This window comes from Mus musculus, chromosome 4 (genome assembly GCF_000001635.26).
Source record: "Mus musculus strain C57BL/6J chromosome 4, GRCm38.p6 C57BL/6J".
Classification (NCBI taxonomy): Eukaryota; Metazoa; Chordata; class Mammalia; order Rodentia; family Muridae; genus Mus; species Mus musculus.
Window position 1 is genome coordinate 147,165,027 of NC_000070.6, and position 25,009 is coordinate 147,190,035.

Sequence of the window (25,009 nt, forward strand, 5' to 3'; positions counted from 1 at the left end):
TCTAACATTTTGGACCTAATTTAAACCAAGCATGCATTAAATATTAAATACTGATCAAGAGGTGGACCGATGTTAGGAAAATCTCTCCAATTTTCAAGGTAGAATGGACTCAGTCTCATGTTATAGCCGTTTTTTTGTTTTGTTTTGTTTTAAGTGTTAAAATCAATTAGGCGACCACATGTTCACAGGAGCCTATTTTATTCCTAAAGGACTACAATTCTCAGCACTCGAAGAAGTTATGTGCTTCCTCGGCCGAGGAGGCTTCCAGGTTAATTTTGAGTATTATAGATGCAAACGATGTATCTTGATTTCAGGTGGAAGAAGGGGAAATGCAAACTTGGTGTTCTGAGACTCCCTTAGGTAAGCTTCCAGACTGCTACATGGTGAGTACAGGGTCATTGCCCACATCTGGGTGGAGCAGGCTGCTAAGTCTCTGGAGCTGGTGTGGTGTGGATCTGGATGGTAAGGAGTAGATAGATCTGGCACCCTGTGCAGTCTTATTTAGTTGGACTTATTCCCTGGACCAGACAACCCCGATTTACAACAAGCCAATAGGCCAATCCCCATTGATAGTTTCTGTGTACTCTGCTGGTGAAATGAACCAATTCAAGAAAGATTAGATTATATTAAGTGCCAGTTCATTTGGAAGCTGCTCTTGGATGAGTTCACTGGCCCCAAGCACCGAGTTAAGGGAAGTCCCAAGGTGTGAAGGGGCGCAGAAAGGGGGAAGAGAAAGAGAAGAATCAGGCATGTACAGAGAGAGAAGGGAGAAAGAGGGCAAGAGAGAGAGCCTCACAGAGAGACACAGAGAGAGACAAAGATGGAGAGACTGACAGAGAAGATTTATTCAATCAGTGTGCAGAGGAATATTAAGCCAGAACAGCAGATATGGCTAGCCTGCAATAGTTCAGGAAGAATTAGAAAAGGTGATATTCTAAGCCTACATAAAATTGTACAGAGACTAGAAACGTCCATGATTACGCTAGGTAAGCAGACTGTGGCCATATGCTTCAGAGAAGACAACTACCTCAGGTTAGTAAGATTACTTAGACAGAGCTCCTTCTCTAAAGCAAGGAATATGCTTGGGAAAGGTGGTTATGGTCTGGAGCCAGGACCTTCGGGGAAAGGTTGTGTCCAATCTTGAGAAGCCAACTCTTGCCACCATGTCGGGCTGTGGTTATTAGTCCCAAGTCTACTGTTGGATTGTTTAGTAATGTTCCCGATATATCCTGTGTTCCCTGCGAACAGCATGGATTTGATAGACCCTCCAGAGTTTTTTCCATTGTATGACAGTTTCGCTGACTTCATAGAAGTGTCCCCTCTCTTTACCTGTTCCCTCTGTAAGTAGTATACAAGATGCTATTCTTAAGAAGCTTACTGCATGATATGTAGCTGTGCAAGACTTATGTTGCAAGATATCTGATCATGCTCTGAACCCTGAGTGTAACAAGATTAAATAAACCATGGGTCAAGAAGTGCCAGAAGCAACCAGCTGACAGGAAGGGAACCTAGGATTATTAAGTAAAAGTCACAGAGAGTAAGAGGGAATTGGGAGCAAAGACAGAGAGATGCACAGGAAGCAGCATTTAGGTACATTCAGTTTGGAGGATGTCATTTGAGAAGGTGTGGCAGAAAGAGATTCCTTCTGGGATTTCACATAAAGAGAAAGGTGAACAGATGTTTTCTCTGCCTCTCTGAGCTACCAGGCTTCCACCCAGCATCTGGCTCCTGACACTTCCTTGACCAAATTGAATTGATTTAGAATTTATTAAAAACAACAGACATCTCAACTGCAGCTTTTATGTTTTCCATCTTCGAGTTTTTCTAATTTTCTCATCCTCTGAGACTTTCTGCTTAGGAGCCTGTCACTGAAGAATTATCTGATGTTTAGAACATTGTTGTACTTATGAACTAATTCTGGAAATATCTTTGCTGTGGGAATCTCCCATCTGTCTAAGTGGTTGGAATTGCTTTCTGTAGTCCATATATACACAAGTAGATCTTGCATTCCAATAAACTGGTACTTTTGCTTAAGCTTACAGCCATATTTAATATAGTGTGAGGAATTTTAAGCTTTAAACATGCTATCCTACAGTGTAGTACTCAACTTGATTGTTTAAAATATTTTTAAAGAACAATAACAAAGGCAAAATTATTTATTTGGACATCTCATATTATCATCTTTTAAAACCTAAATTAATGCTTAGCTATAACCTTAATTTATATAATTTTCCAAGTGAGCTAACCAGGATTTGCATGTATATCATTTGCTGAAAGTGTCAAATCTAGACGCTTAAATCATCCTTCTAAAATGAATATGCTATTATGGATATTGGTTGATAAACAGTGATGTTTGTAAGTGTCTGCTATCTTGATCAGTTGAAGGCAGTCACCTAACCCTTTAGAGATTTCTCTGTACAGTATCCCATTCCTTTCCCACGTGATGCTTTTCTTGCTGTTCCATAAAGATTGCAAAGATTTTTCTTAAAGTAAGCTAGAAGGACAAAAATAGGCATCAGAGAGACACATACAGAGTATACACACACACACACACACACACACACACACACACACACACACACACACACAGAGAGAGAGAGAGAGAGAGAGAGAGAGAGAGAGAGAGAGAGAGAGAGAGAGAGAAAGAGAGAGAGAGAAGACATATACACAGAGAAAGATGCAGAAAGCAGCCTTGAGGTAGTCACACATTCAAACTCATACACCAAACAGACAGGGTGGAATGTACAGGGAACATGAAGTAGAAGTTTACAATTTAGATGTACTCTTTGTTCAATACCTCTGAGGGAAAGGCTTTCATTTCTTTCCTTAACTCATCTCAGATTCATTATTAATCATCAATGTGTTCAATCTATTCTCACAGGAAGTATCTATTAGCTGGTGCCATCTTTTTTTTTTTTTTTTTTTTGCATAAGCTTAATGTGGGGAAGTATATAATTCACCATGATGGAAAGCAAGGAGCCCTGCCATCCGAACGATGTCCAAGGGCTCAGAATCATGTACTTTAAGGACAGACCCCCAGGTCTGGGCTTGTGTTTCTGAGCACTCACCTCCGTAATGAGCTGGAATCTATTTCAACCTGTCAAAATCATCACAACAGTTTTTGATCCTCAGAAATCTTCTGAGACACCTGGGCCTCATTATAATCATGAAAAGAGTTGACTTCCTAGCTAGAATCCCTAAAGAGACTTGGGTAATTCTGGAGACTTCTTCCTCTGCTTATGCAGATGTGCATGTATGTACATTGAGAATTATAGAGCACAATCAGGAATATATTTATGAGCAAGTTTTTAAACAGTATCTATTATAGTCCTAAGTCTAGTTGTTGTCTCCTTGTTTGTTTTTAATAAAATCTGGACAGTGTTCCCAAGGTGTTTCTCTATTTTACTCCTCACACATTACAAGCAGGATATGATATTGTGCCATATACAACATTATTTCAGTTCATCATTTTCTTTAACTGAGGTGTTCCAGCAACTCTACAATGTGTTCAAGCCTGATATTTTGTTTCTCACAGGAACTCTTGGTATTATTTTTCTTTGACTCACAGCATTTTTCATTTCTTTTTTCATTTCATTTTTGTGGGTATTTCTAACTACTTATTGAACTCAATTTTCATATCCTAAGTTGTCTTCATTTCCTTCAGGCATCTGCTATTATTTCTTGTTCATGAATCATTTTGTTCCTGTCCTCTCTGAGTTGATTGACATGCATCTCCTGATCCTCACTCTGAGTTTTCAGTTCTGTATCTTGGATATCATATAAATTGCTCTCCTTAGGGGATATATACTATACTTTAAGACTAGGACATTTTAACATCATAATTTAGAGGGACTATTTTCTTTTTTGAGTTTTTGGCCCAGGAGTCTGGTATTGCAACATGAGAAGTTAGTCAACATAACTTGGTTTTGAATGGCCCAGAACCCAGGTGTAGTGTCCTACCACATCCAGTTCTGGTCTGGAATGGCCGCAACCTTGTGGGGAAGCTGTGTAGTGTAGGCCCTGGGCATCCTGACAGCTGCAGTTGTGTGGAAGGCACCCTGCAACAGAGTTGGTGGAGTGGTATCTGAGGGGAGGGAGGGCCTACTTGCCTGATTAGATGCATTTCGGAAAACGACAAAAACAAGCAATGAAGTAAGCAAGCCAGGAAAACCAACCAACCAAACAAACAAACAAACAAACAAACAAACAAACACAGCTGAGAGGTACTGGGAAGCTAATTCATTAAAAGGGTCCTAAGTCGGAGGGTTTTAAAGAAACATGTAGCAGGAAACTGCTGTATATTGTGTGGAACCAGAAGGAGTTGTCCCAAGGAACTAGGCCATAGTAACAGGAAATACCACCACTCCTGCATTCTCTGCATATTCTGGATGTCCTCGTGGTCAGGAAGTCTTGGGGGGTGGGGGTGGGGCTAGAGCCAAGTATTAGGGAAACTCGAAAACTTCTTTAGGGTACAGTTGCTGTGTGGGCATTGTGGGAGAGTCACCTGTGATAAGTCTGTCCTGGAACCTGACATGTAAGAGGAACTGGCAGAAGTAAAGCAGGGGTGTGGAGCAGGGGTGATTTTCTGCAGCCACTCTCACTATTCTGTTGTGAATATCTTACAATTGTCAAGAAGTTTGAGATCCTATTGAGGTATCAAAATGGAAGCCAGTAGATGTAAGTTTATACAAAAAAAAAAATCGGGTCTCAAGGTTAGACATGTCCAGCCAGCTGCAGCTGCTGGGAGTTACTAGCACTACTACATATTTTTTTCTGCCTTCTTTCCCCTGAAGAAATAAAATTCCTGGTCAGTCACCTAACGTGCTGCATCAGGGAAGGTTTGCATACCAAGCTGGAATATACACTGGTGTGAAATGCTTCAGAGTTGAGTCCTGGTGGTCTTTGTGGTTTCAATATCTGGGCATAACACTGTGAACTGGGGTTCATTGTAATGTTTTAATGAATTTTATGGATTCCAGAACATTCTTCTAAAACATTGTAGATCCTATGCAGTATCTGTAGTTTGTACATGGAGATTCTCTTTGGTAAAGCCTTAAAGAGCTCTTCGAATTCAAATTCATCCATTCTTTCTTAACACCTGTATTCCTCCATTTGCCATTTTAAGAGTACCTATTTGCCAGGACAATGAATTCATATGCTTCCTCAGAGAGCTTTATAGATATTAATCATATGAAGATACAGTGCAGGTTTGATTGGATTAGAAAGTTTACATTATAAAGCACCATCATATGGATTGTGACTATTAATATTTATTGTGTGAAGTTATATTCTCCATTAAACATGAAGATAGGATAGCAGTAAGGTATTGCTAAAGAGAAGATCTATTGTAGGTTCTGTTAACCCTGAACAGACCTGCTTTCCGGAAAACCAGCTGAAAGAGTGGCTGCAGCAGGCCCCAAATAAGGGAGGGGGAGGGGAAAGTCTATGCTCTGGGTCACTGGCAGTCAGCAAAAGACAGACCCATGGGTGAGACACATGGGGACTGGGAACTAATGCTTGGAGCCAGTGCTCCTGAGCCACTGAGATAAATTGTCCAGGCCTGACTTGGAATTTTCAGCCAAAGGAAAGTAAGTGTCTCAAAAGTTAAGAGGAAAGTCTCACCCAAGGGAATTAGTCCTAGAATGAGGATCATGGAAATACACGGTTAGCTCCAAGCTCAAGAACTCTTCGGTAGGACCATGAGGGCATTTACTCTGACCAATGGGGGATGGGGTTTCCCAGGACTGGGCTAGGGAGTGTTGGTCTAGATGCAAACCTACAGAGTTTCTAAATCTCAGTCATGGTACTACATGATGTGTTTATAAAAAGATAAAGAAAGAATAGGTTCTATGGGTGTGTGGTGAGGTATGGGGGAAAGGGGTGTCTCAATGGGCCTATGCCTAGACATCCCTTTCCCCTGAGGGACCAGCCACATGATGGTATAGTATAGAACAGAGTTTATTCAGGACATGGGGAGGGGAGGTAAGAGGGTAGTAGAGGCAGAGAAACGCAGAGAAAGGGAGAAAGTAAAGAAGTAGAGGCCAGCCATGAACATGTGGAGAGAGGGGGGAGGGAATGGGGAAGGGACGGGGGAAGGAAGAGCCCAAGTGGGCAAGAGAGAAGCAAGCGATCAAGAGAGCAAGGAAGGTGCAAGCAGCCCCTTTTGCAGCAGGCCAGGCCTACCTGACTGTTGCCAGATAAATGTGAGGGTGGAGTTTAGACAGAATACTAACAGGTCTCCACTGTCAGTAGAAAGAGGACATGAATATGGTTTAGGCCGATTCTATTTCAATAATGATTCTAGAAAATTTCACTTTGAATAATATTAAATGTGGTAATATCAATTTCCTGTTAGAGGCAGTACAGACACCAGTGAGTTGATTGCAATATTTGATTAGTTTTGAGTTTCTGAAATAACTGTTGCCCATTGACAATAGTTTCTTTTACCCATACTGAAAGCAGCCTCAGGCTATATGTGTGACAAGTCTCAGGTTTATACATGTAGCAAATGTCAGTGGTAGTTTCCCTCGCAGGGCCTGTGACCTTCCTTATTGGATTTTAGCCAGATTCTCAGTTTAGTCTAAGCAATTTTTCCTGAGGAGCCGGACTCAGCTTGAACAGGAAAGCCTTTTGTTATCCACAGATAGTCTTGCCGCTATGATGCTAGTGGCCATGCCTTGCCTGGCAGATTGAGATTGTAGCATACAGGGTGCAAATCTGCATATGGCCGTTGATAACTCTGCCTCCTGCCCCAGACACTATGAATGCTACCACCAGGGAGTCCAAGATAATTGATGGCAGAGTGAACTGTGTGATCTGAGGGGTTTTTTTTGTGTCTGTAGATCTTTATTTTTCCGAGGTATGTTTCTGCTTTTCTTACATTCTTGAGAGGTTTTATACTGAGCAATGTCTAATTTTTACCACAGAGCTATAAATGTACCTTTTATTCTCATAATGCAATTGTTGTCTGGGAGGATTACTGCCTTTGCCTGTTAAGCTAGGCCTAGTCCTGGAAGCCTCTTGCCTCCCTACAATCTTATCTAGACCTAGAGTGTTTTCAGCCTCTGAAATTTGCTGTTGAATAAGCTCCCCCTTTCTTGTTCCTTCTCAACTTTCTTTCTTTTTTTCTTTTTTATTAGATATTTTCTTCACTTACATTTCAAATGCTATCCCCTTTCCTAGTTTCCCCCATGAAAATCCACTATGCCCTCACCCCTCATCCTGCTCCCCAACCTACCCACTCCTGCTTCCTGGCCTGCCTCGGACAGTGCGGTGGGAATTTCACCTAAGTGGTCAGGAACCCAATGTGACTGGAACCAGGTTGTGAATAGGATCGGTGTGACAGACAGACAGACAAGCACTCAGTGGTGAAGCTGCTGCTGCTGCTACAAAATCTTTACCTCAGGGTTCAGATTACACACACAATCAAGAAGAAACAATTTTCTCTTGGCAAATCACACATCTTAGTTCCTCTTTAAACCTAACACAAATATAGCTTACTAGGAAATTAAATCACCCCTCGGCACTCGCCTGTGGTTTTGCTGCCAGACTGAACTTTCATATTGACTCAAGGCTCTCATAACCTTTTATTTACTACTCTAATAATCTCATTCAACAACACATGCATTGTCAATCTAAACTTTGTAATATTTCTTGCTTATTTCTTTTATTCCCAAATATGTCTACTCCTTACCATCTAGAAGTATCTCCAAATGATAGGAAAACATACAACTGCCATCTCAAGGTCCACTGTTAAGGCACACCAAGGAGCCCTACTTCTTATTCTTTCCCATAGACTTAATTCTGAATATCTCTTTTTTGTCCCATTTTTCACAATCCATCTGACTAAGTTCTTATCATAACTTCCAGTCCAGGGAAGTGGAATATCTGTTGGATTAAACTTATAAGGGCCACAATATCTAGGTTCTTCCCACCATCCTCTACTCAGCTTCCCTAGAACTGACTAATCCCCCCTCTTCACTGTTAATCCTAATTCCTGTAAATTCTGGATTTCTTCATCCTGTATAGTTTCTCTTTTACTTCTGACAATTTTATTAATGCCTAATTCTAATTGTTGTATTAAATTAATGGTGGCACCCAAAATCAGCAACTGCTATCCAGGCAAGCATGCCAAGGACACTCTTTGTCCTCCCAGAAGGGGACATGTAATGGGCAGACTGCCAGGGACCTCCAGGAGGCTTAGCTCCGCAGAGCACAAACCTCGGGTCTGGTAGCCATTCAATGAGTTTTTCTTTCATTGCTACACAGACTCCACTGGAGTTGGTGTGGCAGCTCCCGGTTTTTTATTTTTTTAAGCGAAGTTGGTAACGATCTCTCTGAATAGTACTGAGAGACCTCAAAATGAGCCTAAAAGTAAATGGAAAGATTAATAAGACTATGACCACCAGAGCCAAGACCACTGCACCAAAAATTATATATTGCAGCCAATCCACAGGACTAAAAGATCTTAAATCTTCAGGAAAAATAGAAGCTAATTTATTCACATCCCAGCTATCCAAATATCGTTGACTAATAACTGTAATTTGTTCCTGTAATTGTTTCATATCATAGGAGATACTATCATCTTTCCAAATATCTATCAAATGGGCCCTTGTCCTATTCCATTCTTCTAAGGATGAATTATAGGACAACAGTGTAACACGAATATATTGAAATTTAACATGACATTTAGTGGACAATCTAGCTTTAATATTTGCCACCTCCTATCCCATTTCCAAAACTACATCTTCTAAGGCATTAATCCTTTCTTCCAATTTCAAATCAATTATCCTTTATTCAGACAAGGCTAAGGTAATATTTCTATGCAATTCATTAACAAATGTTGCAGTTTGCATACCTTTCACCAGAGCAGTAGTTGAAACTGCAAAGGTAGTAAGCATTGCTATCATGGCAGATATTCCTAAAATAAGAGCAGCCATAAATCTTTTAGGCCTAGTTAGCTCATTAATATTTTTTACAACCTCTAAAGTCGAATTATACCAAGATTCTTCCCCTATATCTACTGGCAGGAAAACATAAGCAGGGCGCTTTACAATCATCATAATAGAAAAATCCTTATTAATTCCTGAAGATATACAATTAGTAAGAATACAGGATTTATAATTAACATAATAGGAATCTCCTTCTTGTTGAATAGAAACCAAGGAACCATGCCCCAAAAGCATGGCATATGGATACGCCAAACAAACTGTAACTGGGGTAGCCTCACTAATCACAGCCTTAGGTTTCTTCAAAAGAATCATATTAGCAGAAGGGTACATTCTGAATAAATGAGGATGGCCTGAATAAAAGTTCCCATCTTTATCTTTATGATACCAAATAGGACTGACCTAAGGAATTACTTCCTTAGGAATTAGAAATCATTACAATCATTGACTCTAGGTTCTCTCTTGATTATTCTATGAGTCAGCATTTTAAAACTGTAGAACCTTTACTCCTAGAAAATAAAAACAGAAATACATTTGTTTTTGTTTGTTTGTTTTGTTTTTAAACATAGCAGCTCCTATGTATGTTGCTTGGATGTACTTTCTGGACATAAAGATTATTTTATTATTATACCTTTCTCTCTCTCTCTCTCTCTCTCTCTCTCTCTCTCTCTCTCTCTCTCTCTCTCCCTCCATCCCTCCCTCCCTCCCTTCCTTCCTTCCTTCCATTTTTTCATACTCCAGATTTTATTGCCCTCCTGGTCAATCCTCTGAGTGTTCCACCTCCCACACTTCCTGCCCACCTCTCTGTCTCCATAAGGATGTCCCCTCCTCCTCCCCACCTGACCAGACCTCTAAACATCCTGGAGCCTCCAATCTCTCCAGGGGTTAGATGCATGCTCCCTAATTGAACCCAGACCCAGCATTCTTCCACTGCATATGTGCTAGGGGCCTCTTATCAGTAGGTGCATGCTTCCCGGTTGATGATCGAGTGTCTGAGAGATCTTGGGGGTTCAGGTTAATTGAGACTGCTGGTCCTCCTACAGGGTGCCCCTCTTCCTCAGCTTCTTCCAGCTTTCCCCTACCTCAACCACAGGGGTCAGGAGCTTCTGTCCATTTGTTGGCTGCAAACATCTGTATCCAACTGCTCTTGGGTGTTTCAGAAGACAGTCATGATAGTCTTTGTGACTGCTCCATAGCCTCAGTAATAATGTTAGGCCTAGGGGCCTCTCCTTGAAAGGTTACAAGGTTGTGGGGAATAATAATCTTATATTGGGTCGGGGAAGAGGACTGAAGCCCTAAGGCCCTGCATATGTATAATTATTCTCTTACCCACTTGTAGGAGTTCTCTGGAATTTCATTAAGTTTGTTTCTGCCTTCTTTGAATTTCTGTGCTTGTTCCCTCTTTATGTCATTTGTCCACATTGAATGGTGTTCAGATTATATTTTGACTTTTGCCTCTTGTGTTTGTTTCATAATTTATTTGTCATGAGAATTGGTATTGAGTTAGTGATTTGTGGTATGGTAATTTTATTAACATTGTCAAATTGCTTTAGCTCCAGCGTCTTAATTTTCTTTTGCTGTGTGTCATTTAGGTCAGGTGGCAGGGATTTCCATATCAGGTGTTGTGAATTAACTTTGAGAATCAAGGGTGGTGGGCAGGAACTAGGTTACAGTTACAGTCTAAATATATCATTACTTACTTTCATGAGTGCACATTGTCAAGATTCCTGGTATCATTTTGCTTTAATTTTTTTTTTTATGTATATAATGTGGTTTAGCATTTTCTGTAATGGTGTTGTATTTATTTCATCTTTGAATTATTCAGACCTTGGTCTGAAATTTCAAGAAGAATTCAATCTTTGTTCTTCACAGAGACCCTGGGAGAAGGACAGCAACAAGAATGAGTGTGTGTCTGGTAAATACACCACAGGTCAGTGTCCTTTCCACATTTCTTTTTTTAAAAATCTCTTTTTATTCAAGTCATCCAAAAGTTTTAATCTCTATATGTAGAATGTTATCTAAAGGGCTTATTTTCTATGATCTACATTCTTTTTGGTCAGTGTAAGAGCAGCAATTTGTATTTTCAGACACATCTCCATAACACTTTTAGAAAACAATTATCCTTCAACCTCATCTGCATCAAAAAAGGTATCTTAATTACTTCTTTTTATAAAGTAGAAAAGTGCTGCTGTCCTCTGCGCCCACGGAGACAGGAACGACATGGACACGGATACCAAGTTGGGTTCACACAACAGCTTCTTTACTTGTTCTCCTTCTTGCAGCTTTTCTTATAAAACTCCCCTTACAACAGCTTCTCTTACTACAACTAGCTTCTACTTAGGGCAAGGGCTAAAAAACAAAACTCCTATCCTTGCATCTTTGGATCTCATCTAGCTCCACCCCACCTCATCCAATCAGAATTCACACACGCTCCAGCTCAGGTCGGCTGACAGGTCCGGATCACAAGGAATAGTCCAGCCTGGCAGGCAGCCCACGCATGCAGCCACACTGTGCATGCTCAGGCAAGGCAGTAAACAACTTGGCCCATGCGGCCACACCCGCTTCCTGCAGAAAAGCTTTTTTTTTGGGGAGGGGGGGGTTCGAGAGTTGTAGCCCTGTCTGTCCTGGAACTCACTTTGTAGACCAGACTGGCCTCGAACTCAGAAATCCACCCGCCTCTACCTCCCAAGTGCTGGGATTGAAGGCGTGCACCACCACGCCTGGCTGAAAAGCATTTTTGTCCAGTATCAAATAGGTAGTTTTCCATTACAGGGTCTGTTAACCTTCAAGGACGTGGCCTTGGACTTCTCACTGGAGGAATGGGAATCTCTCAGTTTTGCTCAGAGGACATTGTACATGGATGTGATGTTGGAGAATTACAATAATCTGTTATTTGTGGGTAAGAATAAACTTACTGTTGAATTCCTGTATCTTTCTTTAGGTTTTCCTACTATGTGCTTTTGTAAATGCTCTGAGATATGCAGAGACTCCTGAATGAGAGAAATTCTAGTTAAAAATCATAACTTTTTCATTGTGTTTCCTTCACATTTCTCTGCTTTCTTTGGAAAAATAACCAGTGCTATATTCTCTGAGATCACTCCTTATCTCTTATCTAGCTTCACTCAAGATAAAAAAGTTCAAGCAAAAATTTAAATATCCAGAACAAGAAATTATATTTCTATACATATAATAGTTTCAATTATAAAAATCTTACTATTGCTTTAAAATGTTCCCTTATTTATGAATCTAAAAATATACAAGGTTTCAAGTGGACATAGAGCTGTTGTTTTGCACAATTTTTTTTTATTTAACTTTTTGACATTTGATCTCTGTGTTTAGATCTGGGACACCATAATCTTTATCCTAGCATTTTGGATATTGAAGCAAATCTATTTAGTAATTTCCCTGAGGCTATCAGTTATATCATAAATTTGTACCTGACCAAGTTTATACCTGATTCAGTGTTACTCTGAATAAAATTATAACCATAAAATTAGAGATATTTTGTTTAGAATTCTACTTTCTGAAAATTCACTAGAGAAGGATCATTTATTTGTCCCAGCTTATGCAAAGTACAATTTTCTTTTTTATTGGTCATTTTATTTATTTACATGTCGATTGTTATGCCCCTTCTTCATTCCCTGTCTGGAAACTCTATATCCCACCCCTCCCCCCCCAGCTTTTATGATGATGCCCCCCACCGATCCACCTACTCCCATCTCATGCCCCTAGGATTCTCCTATGCTGGGATAATGAACCTTCTGAGTACCAAGGGACTCCCCTCCTGTTGATGCCATATAAGGCAATCCCCTTCTATATATAAAGCTGGAGCCATTTGTACATCCATGTGTACACTTTGGTTGGTGATTTTCCCCTTCGAAGCTTTGTATGGTCTTGTTGTTTGATATTGTTGTTCCTCCTACACAGTTGCAAAGCCCTTCAGCTTCTTCAGTCCTTCCCTTAACTCCTTCATGTAGCCCCCCTGCTCAGTCTAATGGTTGGCTGCAGAGATCTGCATCTCTTTGGTCCAGTCTCTGGATGGCCTTACCTTCAGCCTCTTTTCCATTTTTTTCCCTCTTTTTCCTTAACACGGGAGCAATTCTGGGTTATTATATTTGAGGTGGGTATGATGTCCAATTTGAAACTGAAATTTAGCAGGTTACTATCATTTCCAATCATTTGATATAGACCATATTTGAAGTTCTTTTGAGGATACATGTAATGATTCAAAAAAAGGAGAAAAACCTCTCTTGAGAGTACGAATCCATGAGATCACTGATTATTGAATCACTTACTCCTTATATAAGTAATTCATGTCACCTCTAATTGCCCCTCCCTACTTTTTTTCAGAAAATCATTGCATATGTGGAAAGTATGAGAAGGTCTTGGATCAAGACAGCCAGTACATTGTCCATGAACACATGAATATTCAAGAGAAGTCTTCTAAATGGGACAAACTTAGCAATGTGATACTTGAAGCCCCCCAATGTACACCTTACAAAACTAATCACACCTCTGATGCTCTTCAATTTTCGAACCAAAAAAGACTTAAGCCCAGGAACACTAAAGAAGTTTGCAAATACAATGACTCTGTAAACAGTTTAACTTTGTTTTCTACCATTAGTCTCAATCAGGGAATCCACATGCAGAAGAAAAAACACAACGGAAATGCAGAATCTGAGAAGGCTTTTATTTCTAAACATAAAGTCATGGTGAAACGAAATAATACTGGAGTGAACCCTTACAAATGTAGTAAATTTGACAAATATCTTACCCAGAGAGACAAACTTCAAAGTCAGCAGAGAATTTATCATGAAAAGAAACATTACAGAAGTAGTAAAAGTGACAAATGCTTTACCCATCAGATCGATCTTAGTATCCATCAGGGAATTCATGCAGAAGAGAAAATTTATAAATGTAGTGAATGTGACAAATGCTTTACCCACAAATTTCATCTTAATATTCATCAGAGAATTCATACAGGAGAGAAACCTTACAAATGTAGTGAATGTGACAAATGCTTTACCCAAAAATCTCATCTTAATATTCATCAGAGAATTCATACAGGAGAGAAACCTTACAAATGCATTGTATGTGAGAAATGCTTTACTGAAAAAGGCAATCTGAGAATTCATCAGAGGATTCATACAGGAGATAAACCTTACAAATGCAGTGAATGTGACAAATGCTTTACCCAAAAATCCCATCTTAATATTCATCAGAGAATTCATACAGGAGAGAAACCTTACAAATGTAGTCAATGTGACAAATCCTTTACTGAAAATGGCCATCTGAGAATTCATCAGAGAAATCATACAGGTGAGAAACCTTACAAATGTAGTCGATGTGACAAATCCTTTACTGAAAATGGCCATCTGAGAATTCATCAGAGAATTCATACAGGAGAGAAACCTTACAAATGCAGTGAATGTGACAAATGCTTTACTAAAAAATTCAGTTTGAGGATTCATCAGAGAATTCATACAGGAGAGAAACCTTACAAATGCAGTGAATGTGACAAATGCTTTACTTTCAAAGGCAGTCTGAGGATTCATCAGAGAATTCATACAGGAGAGAAACCCTACAAATGTAGTGAATGTGACAAATCCTTTACTGAAAATGGCTGTTTGAGAATTCATCAGAGAATTCATACAGGAGAGAAACCTTACAAATGCACTGAATGTGACAAATGCTTTACTTTCAAAGGCAGTCTGAGGATTCATCAGAGAATTCATACAGGAGAGAAACCTTACAAATGCACTGAATGTGACAAATCCTTTACTGAAAAGGGCAAACTGAGAATTCATCAGAGAATTCATAAAGGAGAGAAACCTTACAAATGTAGTGAATGTGACAAATGCTTTACTGAAAAAGGCCATCAGAGAATTCATACAGGAGAGATAGCTTACAAATAGTTTGTATGTGACAAATACAATACAATGTCAGTCTGAGAAATCATCAGTTTTTAATACAGTAGAGAATATTTATAAATGAAGTGAATGAGACAATCCTTTACCAAGATATATCATCTTAAAAATCATTAGAGAATACTTACAGAAGAGAAACTTTTCAATTATATCGAAGGTATGAATCCTTTACTCTTGGCCTATTTCCTAGAATGTTAACAGTGAATACTTACAGGATACAAACTTAACTCATGCATTGTATGAAGAAATATCTTTGACTTCATTTCAGGTCAAAGAGAATATCTAATAACTTTTTAGGCAAAGTATTTCTGTTGGGGAAAGTGTGGCCTGTGTTTTATTCACGTTCTATTCTTGACAACAATTGAGGCTCCACACTAGAGAATTAGTATGATTATGAAAATCATGTGAAAACTTTCATGCAATGTTCAAATCTTAAATAATGTCAACTATTTTTTGCTTGAAGAAACTCTGAAAATGTAAAAATGTAGAAAGCTTTTCATGACACCTTTTTACTTGTTCACCCTTAAATGTTACAAGATGAAGACAAGTTGGGAAGTGAGGAGATATTATTGTGTAACACATTCATTGAGACAGAAATAATCCATTTCAAAAGGAAACTATTTAAGGTCTTTAATGCAGTCCTAAAAATATCTAATAAAACTGGTAACATTCTGTGTATTTAATTCAAATGAGCCAATTGAGAAAAATTATACTTAAAAGAATATCTGGCAAACTGAGCCACCCAGACAGCATATTCTTTATCCTATAAATATGCTTACAGATGTTACGTGTGCTTCGAGTATTCAGTAATAATAATTCTTCTCAAATGCTTGGTTCACATTATAGGATAACAACTGATCATTATTTCCCATTTATTGAACGAAAGTCCTATAGGTCTCTGAAAAATGCTGACCGTTGATACATATTACAAGACATTGTGGTGTACTCCACTCTACCGTAAGGAATAAAATAGATTTCCATTCTTTTCTTAAATCATCTACGGAATCTTAATATTTTGCACATCTCAGAATATACATTCTGAAGAAAAACAACAGCTTTTGTAACTAATAGCGAAGTCATTAACATATGCTGCAGTGTGTATACTTTGCACTAAGGACACAGAAGCAATTGCTGTAACCATAATAGAAACTATCAGGACAGCCATTCCTGCTAAAATCATGCCTATGGCCCTTTTAGATCGCAACAACAATTCTGTGGTTGCATGCTCAAGAATTCCTAGGCCTTTATCATCATACCAATCCTTAGTTAAATTAACTGGTAAATAAACATAATCAGGTTGCTTAACAATCAAAAAATTACTTAAGGTATAATTAACACAGTTAGTTATTTGACAATTAGTACAGTTAACAGTATTATTATCTATCAATAAATTCCCACTCAAAGAAGCCTATGGCTCTGGAACACACGAACATACAAAAACTTCAGTCTTATTGTGTTTGTCCTGAAATGCCATGATATTCCACATAGGAATCCAGGTAATTGTGGACGCCCACTCGCCAGCAAGTAAGATGCCACAACAGGATCCTTCTGCAACATGTTTATTGGGAGAGCATGGACTGCGTAGGCGAAAGACCCCGAGCCCCAGAAATGGTGCTACTTATATAGGCCTAGGGAGTGACATGTCCATAACTGATTGGTTATGCTACCAGTACCTCATTAATATGCCTCGAGCCAGGCAGTGACTCTGCAAAAAACTCTGGCACATGCGCACATTGGTTGTTTACCCATATTCATGGGCATTGGCTTACTGAAACCAGTGCCATCTTGTAATGGCGTTTGCGGCTTCCCACATCTCCCCCTTTTTATTGTAATAAAATGATGCTGGATTAGGCCTATGCAATTATGTCCATCCGCTACGGCTCCTGTTTTAGGTCGTTCCTCTGTGTCACAGCCTTACCCGTCATAGGGTAACCCTATCGCCACCAGGCCCCGTGTCTTAGGTTGCTCTGTGCATGAGGAAAGTTGCCCATCTTTGGATAATGCAATGCTGTGTGACAGTAATTGCTAAATGACTTATTTTGTTCGTCCTGAAATGTCATGATATTCCCTATAGGAAGCCAGGTGATGTTAATTCTTTTAACTGTTATCATCCCAAGGGCTGCAATGGCTTTTCTTAATGAAGAAAAATAAGTTTCATTATTTTTTGTCCCAATTCCATGAACCAAATTAATAGGAGGATGATTAGTATAATCCAAAATATTCCAATCACACAGGGTGGTATTAGAGCAAAGGCATGAAATTGTAATATATGTCCATCAGAATACTCTCCTAAATATTTGGTTTGATTGACATAAACAGTAATATCTACAGTCTCATCCCAAGTGACAGGATGAATTATAGGTGGATTTGGAACATATGCCCAATAAACTTATGCAGAGCTGCCTCGATGTAACATCCAGATAATGCTAATCAATAGGGCAATCAGCTGTATTCGATCCTGTGCTGTCATAGACGTTATCATTCGAGGTTCCTGGCGGTGGCGTTGAAAAGAAAGACGAAACATCTGTCTTTAATATTCCCATCTTGGTTTTCAGCATGGCGTACACACTGGGTTGGCAACCACCTAGGGGAAGGTGTGTCTGTTGGGAAAACATAAACATACCCACGGCCCCATAAAAGTACAGGATCTGGGCTGTGTAATGAGCCGTCCATCGGATCTTTCCAATAAACTAAAGGTTTTGCTTTGTCTTCGGGATGCCAGTGCCTGTCAGCTGCAGACAACCCATCAGCATCCAAAGTTAAAAAATTTAAAGTAAACAACGTATGAGTTAGAAAGATGAATTTTATAGTAACCACATTTAGCCAAAACAATAGGATCCAAAACTAAAGCTTCTCCTACCAAAGCTTGGCCAATACAATCATTGCCTGCAGTTGAAGGTCTGGGAAGATCAGAATGAACTTTTATATGACCAATTTATATAGAATTTTTTTTCAAGCAAGAATGGTGTTTGTTCCACACCACCTCCAGTAGGATCTTTGTGACAAGTTCCACAGACTGAGTGAGGCAATTGACGTCAAAAGGCCCTGTAGGTGTATGAGTCATATTAAAAATCAACAAATGTGGACTGGTGAGATGGCTCAGTGGGTAAGAGCATCCGACTGCTCTTCCGAAGGTCCAGAGTTCAAATCCCAGCAACCACATGGTGGCTCACAACCATCCGTAACGAGATCTGACTCCCTCTTCTGGAGTGTCTGAAGACAGCTACAGTGTACTTACATATAATAAATAAATAAATCTTTAAAAAAAATCAACAAATGTAAACGCAAAGAATCATCTATATAAGTAACAAACTGTTTTTCAGTAGCTCTTTTCTACTTGTAAGGCCAACAAGTTAAAACTCAAAGAGAGGTAGGATCAGCACTCCCCCTAAGAATATCAAATAAGAGTTTCAATTCTCCTGTAGTAAGCTTTAAATAAGGATGAAGCCAATTAATATCACTTGACAGCTTTTGACTATCATTTAATGTTTTTAAATTGTCCTTATGAATAAGTATTTTCTGAGAGAAAGCAGGTTGATTTGTAAGCCTAAAACCTAAATAATTATAAGCATCTTAAGTTTGCACTTTTTTTTTTTTTGGAGCTATTTGTAAGCCTTTATCAGGTAATGTTTGTAGTAAATTTCTACAACATAGAAGCAAGTTCTGAGGATTGTTCCCTGCTTATAAGATATCATTCATGCAATGTATAATGTATATTATTGGTTATTGCTGTCTACTAGGTTGAATGGCTTGTGCCACAAATTTTTGTCATAGTGTAGGACTGTTAGCCATGCCTTAAGAAAGAACTATCCATTGATACTTTTTCATTGGCTCTTTAAAAATAGTAGAAAGAACACTGAAAGCAAACCTTTCACAATCCTGAGAATGCAAAGGAATAGTAAAGAAATGATCTTACAAAATCTATTGCTATTTTATAATATCCTTTATGAATGTCTCCAACTGCTTGATTTTTTTTAAGATTTCAAAACACTGACTACAGCACACAATTCAATTATCTGTGCCAAAGTAGGAGTAAACTCCAAAGAATAAACATGTGATCCAATCACATATACTTCTTTCCCATAGAAGGGCTGTTTATAAATACAGTGGATGTATTTTTTTATGGGATGCATGCGTAAAATTACAGGAATTACAAAAGCATGCATAGAAGCAATTTTAACAACTTTTGTGTAATGATTATCAATTTTACCTAAAGAATTACTATGTCAGAGACGAAATCTCAATATTCTGCAATAACCAATTTAATTGCTGTTTGAGACAAGAAATAGACATCTCATCAGGTTTTTAAGATTTTTAAAAAAATATCTTCATGATTTTATCTTACAAATTTTGATTAACACCACAACAGCTTCATAATAGCATGTTAAAACTTTACTTAGAGATGAAGAAAGATGATTCCACATTACTGTTCTCTTACCAAAGAATTGCTGTGGGCACATTGAGATACAATAACTAAAATAAGCAGCTAATGTTTAATTACCACTGATTACAATAGATAACAATTGATTACAGAAGCTTCCTCTATTCTATTTAGAGTGGGCAGACCAGAATGTAATGCCTTTAGAAATTCTACACCCTCATTGACATTTCATATATCTAAGTTTAAACTTTATTTTGAGTAACATCTGCATAGATCTGTAATAATGTTTTGTGTTAAAAATAATTCTCGGGCTGGCAAGATGGCTCAGTGGTTAAGAGCGCCGACTGCTCTTCCAAAGGTCCCAAGTTCAAATCCCAGCATCCCATGGTGGCTCACAACCATCCATAACGAAATCTAATGCCCTCTTCTGGAGTATCTGAGGACAGCTACAGTGTACTTACATGTAATAAATAAATAAATCTTTTAAAAAAAATAATTCTCAGGAGGCAAGTAGAGGTGAAATCCCAAAACTTCACTGGGCAGGGTTTGCAAAACCGAAGAAACGCCACACCTGCCTCCATGAGGCTGCTCTGAGCTTTGCATTACCTCAAATATAATCTGAGCATACTGCCAGAGTCCTGGCCCAAAGATTATCCCTTCTGCAGTGAGGACAGATTCCAGGGGAAAAATTTGACTGTATGTCTATGCTTCTAATTTTTGGACAGTCTTTCATAAGATGATTTATACTTAACTTTAGTGCTGGAAGCATTGCCTGTACTGTAGCCCCTGCAAGCAGCAACGATAGCCAAACTGATTGTATGAGGGTCCAATTTCTACACAAAGATGAATATATCCAGATAAGTCTGTCTTTGCTTTGTATGGCCTGATGTCTACAGGGAGCTGCATTAGTGTTCTCATAAGGTAGACGCTTATAATCATCCTAATTACAATATATAGGTGAGTTAAAAATCATGAGCTTGCGATCAAACTGCACTCAGTGAAACACTGTCAATTTTAATCATAATTTTTAAGTTTCTTTTGCAATATTAGAATATATCCTTAACTTTTGGAAAGCAAAACTCAATTTTAAACAATATAGTCTCTTTAAAATCAATACCAAAAATCATCACCTTCACATTATGAAGTTTGGCTACCTGTTCTTATATATGAATGCATGACAGTGCAGCTTTTCATACGTCATTGAAGAGACATTGCTTTAATTTCTATCCTTTATAAGTCTACTTTCTAGAATAATAATTACACAAAATATTATCCCAATTTAGAAGTATCTTTAAAAACCTGTTTTCCTGGGTTGGCTCATGCCATGTGTTGTTTAGAATGACTCCAACCTTGAGTTACCAATTTTAAGCTAACTTTCTGTTATAAGCAAAATTCTGTTGGCCCCTTTAAGAATTGCTTGTGTAGATAATCAGCCTCTAGCAGGGCTTTTCCACCTCTACTTGACTCCCAACTGCAGTGCAGTGTAACTTATCAGTTTTTGCTATGCAAATTGAGACTGCCTTTGAAACAAGTTAAACTAAATCAAAGGATGGACACCCAGCAGATAAAGTTTTAAACATTTATATTTTTCAACATGAAATACAGAACAACACTCATTCAAACAACAAAACAAAAACAAACATAAATTGACAGACATATGGACAATTTGGTGCACCAAGAACAGACAATAGACAGACAGGGATTAGAACTTGATGTCTCAAAGGGACCCAGATATCCTAACCAGAACTAAGAATATCTCCATAAGAGACAGAGAGGAAGCAAGGCGTCTCCCGATTTCCTCCTGTCCCTAGGAGAGCTCTAAAATAGCTTATTTCCATTTTTCTTCTCTTTTGCTAAAAGGTCCCGAACAGGGGATAACTGCTTTTCTGAAACCTAGTCTCTCTATCTTTTTCTCTCTCATGTTCAAAGTCTAATTCTTTATCTCCTTCTTCTGGGAATTCTGCCAGCAAAGGGTGAGGAGTCACAGTGGTAGCTTCTGATAGTTGCTGCCCAGTGCCCTGCTTTTCTAACTCTCCTAATTACTCCTCAAACTTGTCAAATTCTTTCATATATATATGAATACACACACACACATATCATTCCTACTTCTGGGAATTAAGAACAACGTAAATGTAAGAATTTTTCTAACACCTGTTATTATGTTTTTGTAGTTTTGTGTTTTACTCTTTATTTATTTTATTTTATTTTAAACCCTATTCCTCCCACCTAGAGCAGCTCTTGGCTGTGAACAAATTTTCTTAACCCATGTTCCTCGTGTCTTGAGGGATTCCTTGAGATCCTGTTAAAAACAATTCATGTCTACTTAATGTGTGTCCCATATTCTAGCCACTCTTCCTACCTTTCTCGGGTTTACTGTCGATGGAGTCCCCCATGCCCATTTCTCATCTCCTGTATCTACTCTCAGGCATTCCTTTACTAAGGACCACAAAGTAAAAGCTTCAATGGGCACCTTTTCAGGACCATGAGCAGCCTAAAAGCTTCTAATTCGCTCACCAATTTTATTCCATGTTTCCACATTAATAGTACCATCCCTAGGATGGTAGGCCTGGTCAGAGTCCCTCATTAACTTGTACCATGAAGCTTGGCCACAGGACAGCAGTAGATCCTCTATTTGGGGGATTCAAGAGATCAAATGACTCAGACAGCTGGGGCATTACTAGCTCTGCACTGCCACCCCAGGGACAGACAGAGCCCTAGTATGGGAAATATTTATTTTAGGAGAATTTATTTGTCTCCAAGAGAACTTACTGTTCCTCTTACAAAGAACAGGGTATTTTGTGTACATAATTTGTTACACACTCGATGCCCACTGCTGCAATCTCTACCTAAGTTGATAAGTCCTGCAGAGTAACTTCAGTCAATGTCAAATGGTAACAACAACTAAATCAAACAGTAGCCATGAATTTGAAAGCACTGTGTATTTAATGCAAGGTAAATGAAAAAGAAATGAAATAACATCTGATTGGCTCTCCCGGAACACCCGCCCCCTTCTCATCCCGCCGCCCGCCCCCCTCGGCACGCCCACAGCGGAGGAAGGAACTGAGCGCACAGGCGCGGTGCTGCCTCTCTCAGCTGGTTTCCCGCCCTCCTTCCTTCCCTCCCAGTCCTCTCGCCCCTCCTCAGGCCCGAGCATCTTCCTCCTTCTGGCGCCATCCTTAGCTGAGCTTTCGCCAGGGAACGTCTTCCTAGTCCCTCAGGCAGCGGTGCGGGCGCGACCCTGCTCTACGCTCGCGGTTCCTGGGGAGGAGCGTAGCACCAGAGCACGGGGGGAGCCGCCCTGCCAACCGCGCCTCGGCGACCCCGTGGGGCTGAGGCGACGCCGCACCCCGCAGCCTGAGCGCACAGCGGCCTTGACCCAGAACTCGGAGCCGTGAGCGCCGCCCCCACCCATCCGGACCGCGGTCATGGCCGAGACCGAGGAGCGGAGCCTGGAAAACTTCTTCGCCAAGAGGGACAAGAAGAAAGAACGGAGCAGTCGGGCGGCCAACGTTGCGAGCGGCACGGACGGGAGCAGCGCGGCGGCGGGCTCCAGGCCGGGCAATGGCCGGAGCTCGGTCTCAGGTGCCAGGTCGGGCTACTTAGGGAGCTCGGGCTCTGGTGCTAGGTCCAGAGACAGCGGGAGCGCGGGCCCGGCCGACAAGGCCATAACGAAGGATGAAAATGAGTGGAAAGAATTTGAGCACATAGAGGTTGATTACAGTGGATTAAGAGTTCAGGAAATGCAAATAAGTGAAAAGCAAGATGGTGATAATGAGAAGAGAGAAGATCCAGGAAATAATTGGGAAGAAGGTAGAGGTGGCAGTGGAGCAGAAAAATCTCCAGGTCCCTGGAATAAAACCGTTCTGGTACAAGCGCCTCCTGCTCCAGTAACAGTTACAGAAACCCCGGGGCCAGCAATGCCCAGTGGTGTATTTAGGCCTCCTGAGGCAAGGCTAACCACAACATGGAAAACTCCACAAGGACCACCGGAAATATACAGTGACACACAGTTCCCATCCCTGCAGTCCACTGCCAAGCATGTAGAGAGCCGGAAGGATAAAGAAATGGAGAAGACCTTTGAAGTAGTAAGACACAAAAATAGAGATAGGGAGAAGGTTTCAAAAAACCAGGCCCTTAAACTTCAGCTAGACCACCAGTATGCTGTGCTTGAGAATCAGAAGTACAGCCACACACAGTATAGGTAAGGAATGGTCTTTGCTAAGCCTACCAAGGTAATTAGACCACAGCTAACCACCAAGAACAGCCAGTCATCGTTTTGATTTCTGGATCTACAGTGACTGACTGAATACCTCAAGTCCAGTGACTGTCCCTGTTGCATTATGGAAGTTCAAGAGTCACGACTGATCTTGATGTGTGTTGGATTTAGGAGTGTTTCATTGTCTTAAGTATTTGTGAATTAGATTCAACAGTGTTTCCATAGTTGCTCTGCGTATAAAACCAAACCTGCAGCCAGTGGCCATTCAAACATCTTTATGTTCAGATACTGAGCCTTCGCAAGGTTGACTACCTCAGATTTGCTGCCCTTAGTTATAGATTTCATTTGGATCACATCTTCGACATAAGGTTACAGCTACTAGTGTCTGTGTGAACCTTGAAACCAACTCTACTGGATTCCTGTCAGAAAGCCTTCAGAAGTCAGACATCTGGGTTCTGATCTGCTGTAAATGATGAAGAGGTAAGTGATCTTAATTAACCTGTTCTGTGCCTCATCCTAAGGCAAACTCTGTAGGCTTTGCCTATGTTAGACTCCCTGGAACAAGCCACTCTCAGAAATGATGTGTTTGGATCATCTGTGTGGGGCTTATGATTTATAATTTAAGTTTTTATTTGTATGAGATAACTGTGGATTTAATTCAACCAAACTTGGGTCCACCAAATGGGGAGTGGGTGGGGGATAGTCTTATTTCTTTGAATAATTTTTCATTCAGATAGTGTTGTTCGGTTCCACATTAAGACCTTGCTTTGACTTGGAGTAAGTTCTTTAAGGGCATATTGTGTGGAGAAATAGTCTGAAAGAAGCATTGGAATTGTAAAGTGCCCTAAGGATTTGCCAATCCGGAGGTGAAACCAGATAGCCTTTGATACATATAAAGGACAGTGGATCTGCTGCACTCCAGGTGCTGCTCAAGCCTCCTAATCAGGTCTAATTGAATTGCTGTGGACGAAGTGTGGTGTCTGATCACTGCTGTGGACAGAGTATGGGGTCTGCTCAGGAGGAGAGGGTTTCACTAACCTGGCTTTTAACAGTTCAAAGCAACAGGAGCAAAACACCCAAGTTGTGCAAGAATCTGGCATAGTGTCTGATAAATCCTTGTGTGTGCCCCAAATGTGAAGGTTATAGGCTATTCTGTAGATCCATTCATTGTTTAGCCAGCTCTTGACATTCACCTTGGGAATATGTTCGGTAATCACTTGGAGACGCAGGGGAATAGCCAGTAATGTAGCATTTCTGTTGTTAATAATTTCAGTTTAACTATCTAGTAGTACTTGGCTCTCAGAAAAGTTTACTGCTAAATTTCTTTCTACCTAATGAAATAGCCTGTCAGTTACCTACTTTGTCACTACAGATGGTTCAGTACACATACTCTATGTTGACATATGACTATGTGATATGATAGTAGTGCCTGGGTTTCTCTCTGTAAACGAATCCCTTTGCCAAACACAGTTCAGACTTGCTCACTACTGACAGGAGTGTAACAAGAAATGGATGTTTTCCCAGCTTGAAGCATGTT

At 39.8% G+C, this 25,009-nt stretch overlaps 2 protein-coding genes and 1 pseudogene across 2 annotated transcripts in view; all 3 read left to right on the top strand.

Annotated features, from left to right (window-relative positions):
• The window catches only part of Zfp991 (zinc finger protein 991), a 48,487-nt gene extending 32,934 nt beyond the window's left edge, over positions 1-15,553 (top strand). Inside the window, exons 4-7 of the mRNA NM_001083918.1 lie at positions 315-360; positions 10,821-10,878; positions 11,721-11,847; positions 13,299-15,553. Coding sequence (NP_001077387.1) covers positions 10,849-10,878; positions 11,721-11,847; positions 13,299-14,863 — 1,722 coding nt within the window. The 5' untranslated portion in view covers positions 315-360; positions 10,821-10,848 and the 3' untranslated portion in view covers positions 14,864-15,553. The remainder of the gene's footprint in view (positions 1-314; positions 361-10,820; positions 10,879-11,720; positions 11,848-13,298) is intronic.
• The window catches only part of Zfp978 (zinc finger protein 978), a 267,146-nt gene that overhangs the window by 40,145 nt on the left and 201,992 nt on the right, over positions 1-25,009 (top strand). The gene's annotated exons all lie outside the window — the stretch shown is intronic.
• Positions 22,483-23,655, top strand: Gm13146 (predicted gene 13146; annotated as a pseudogene).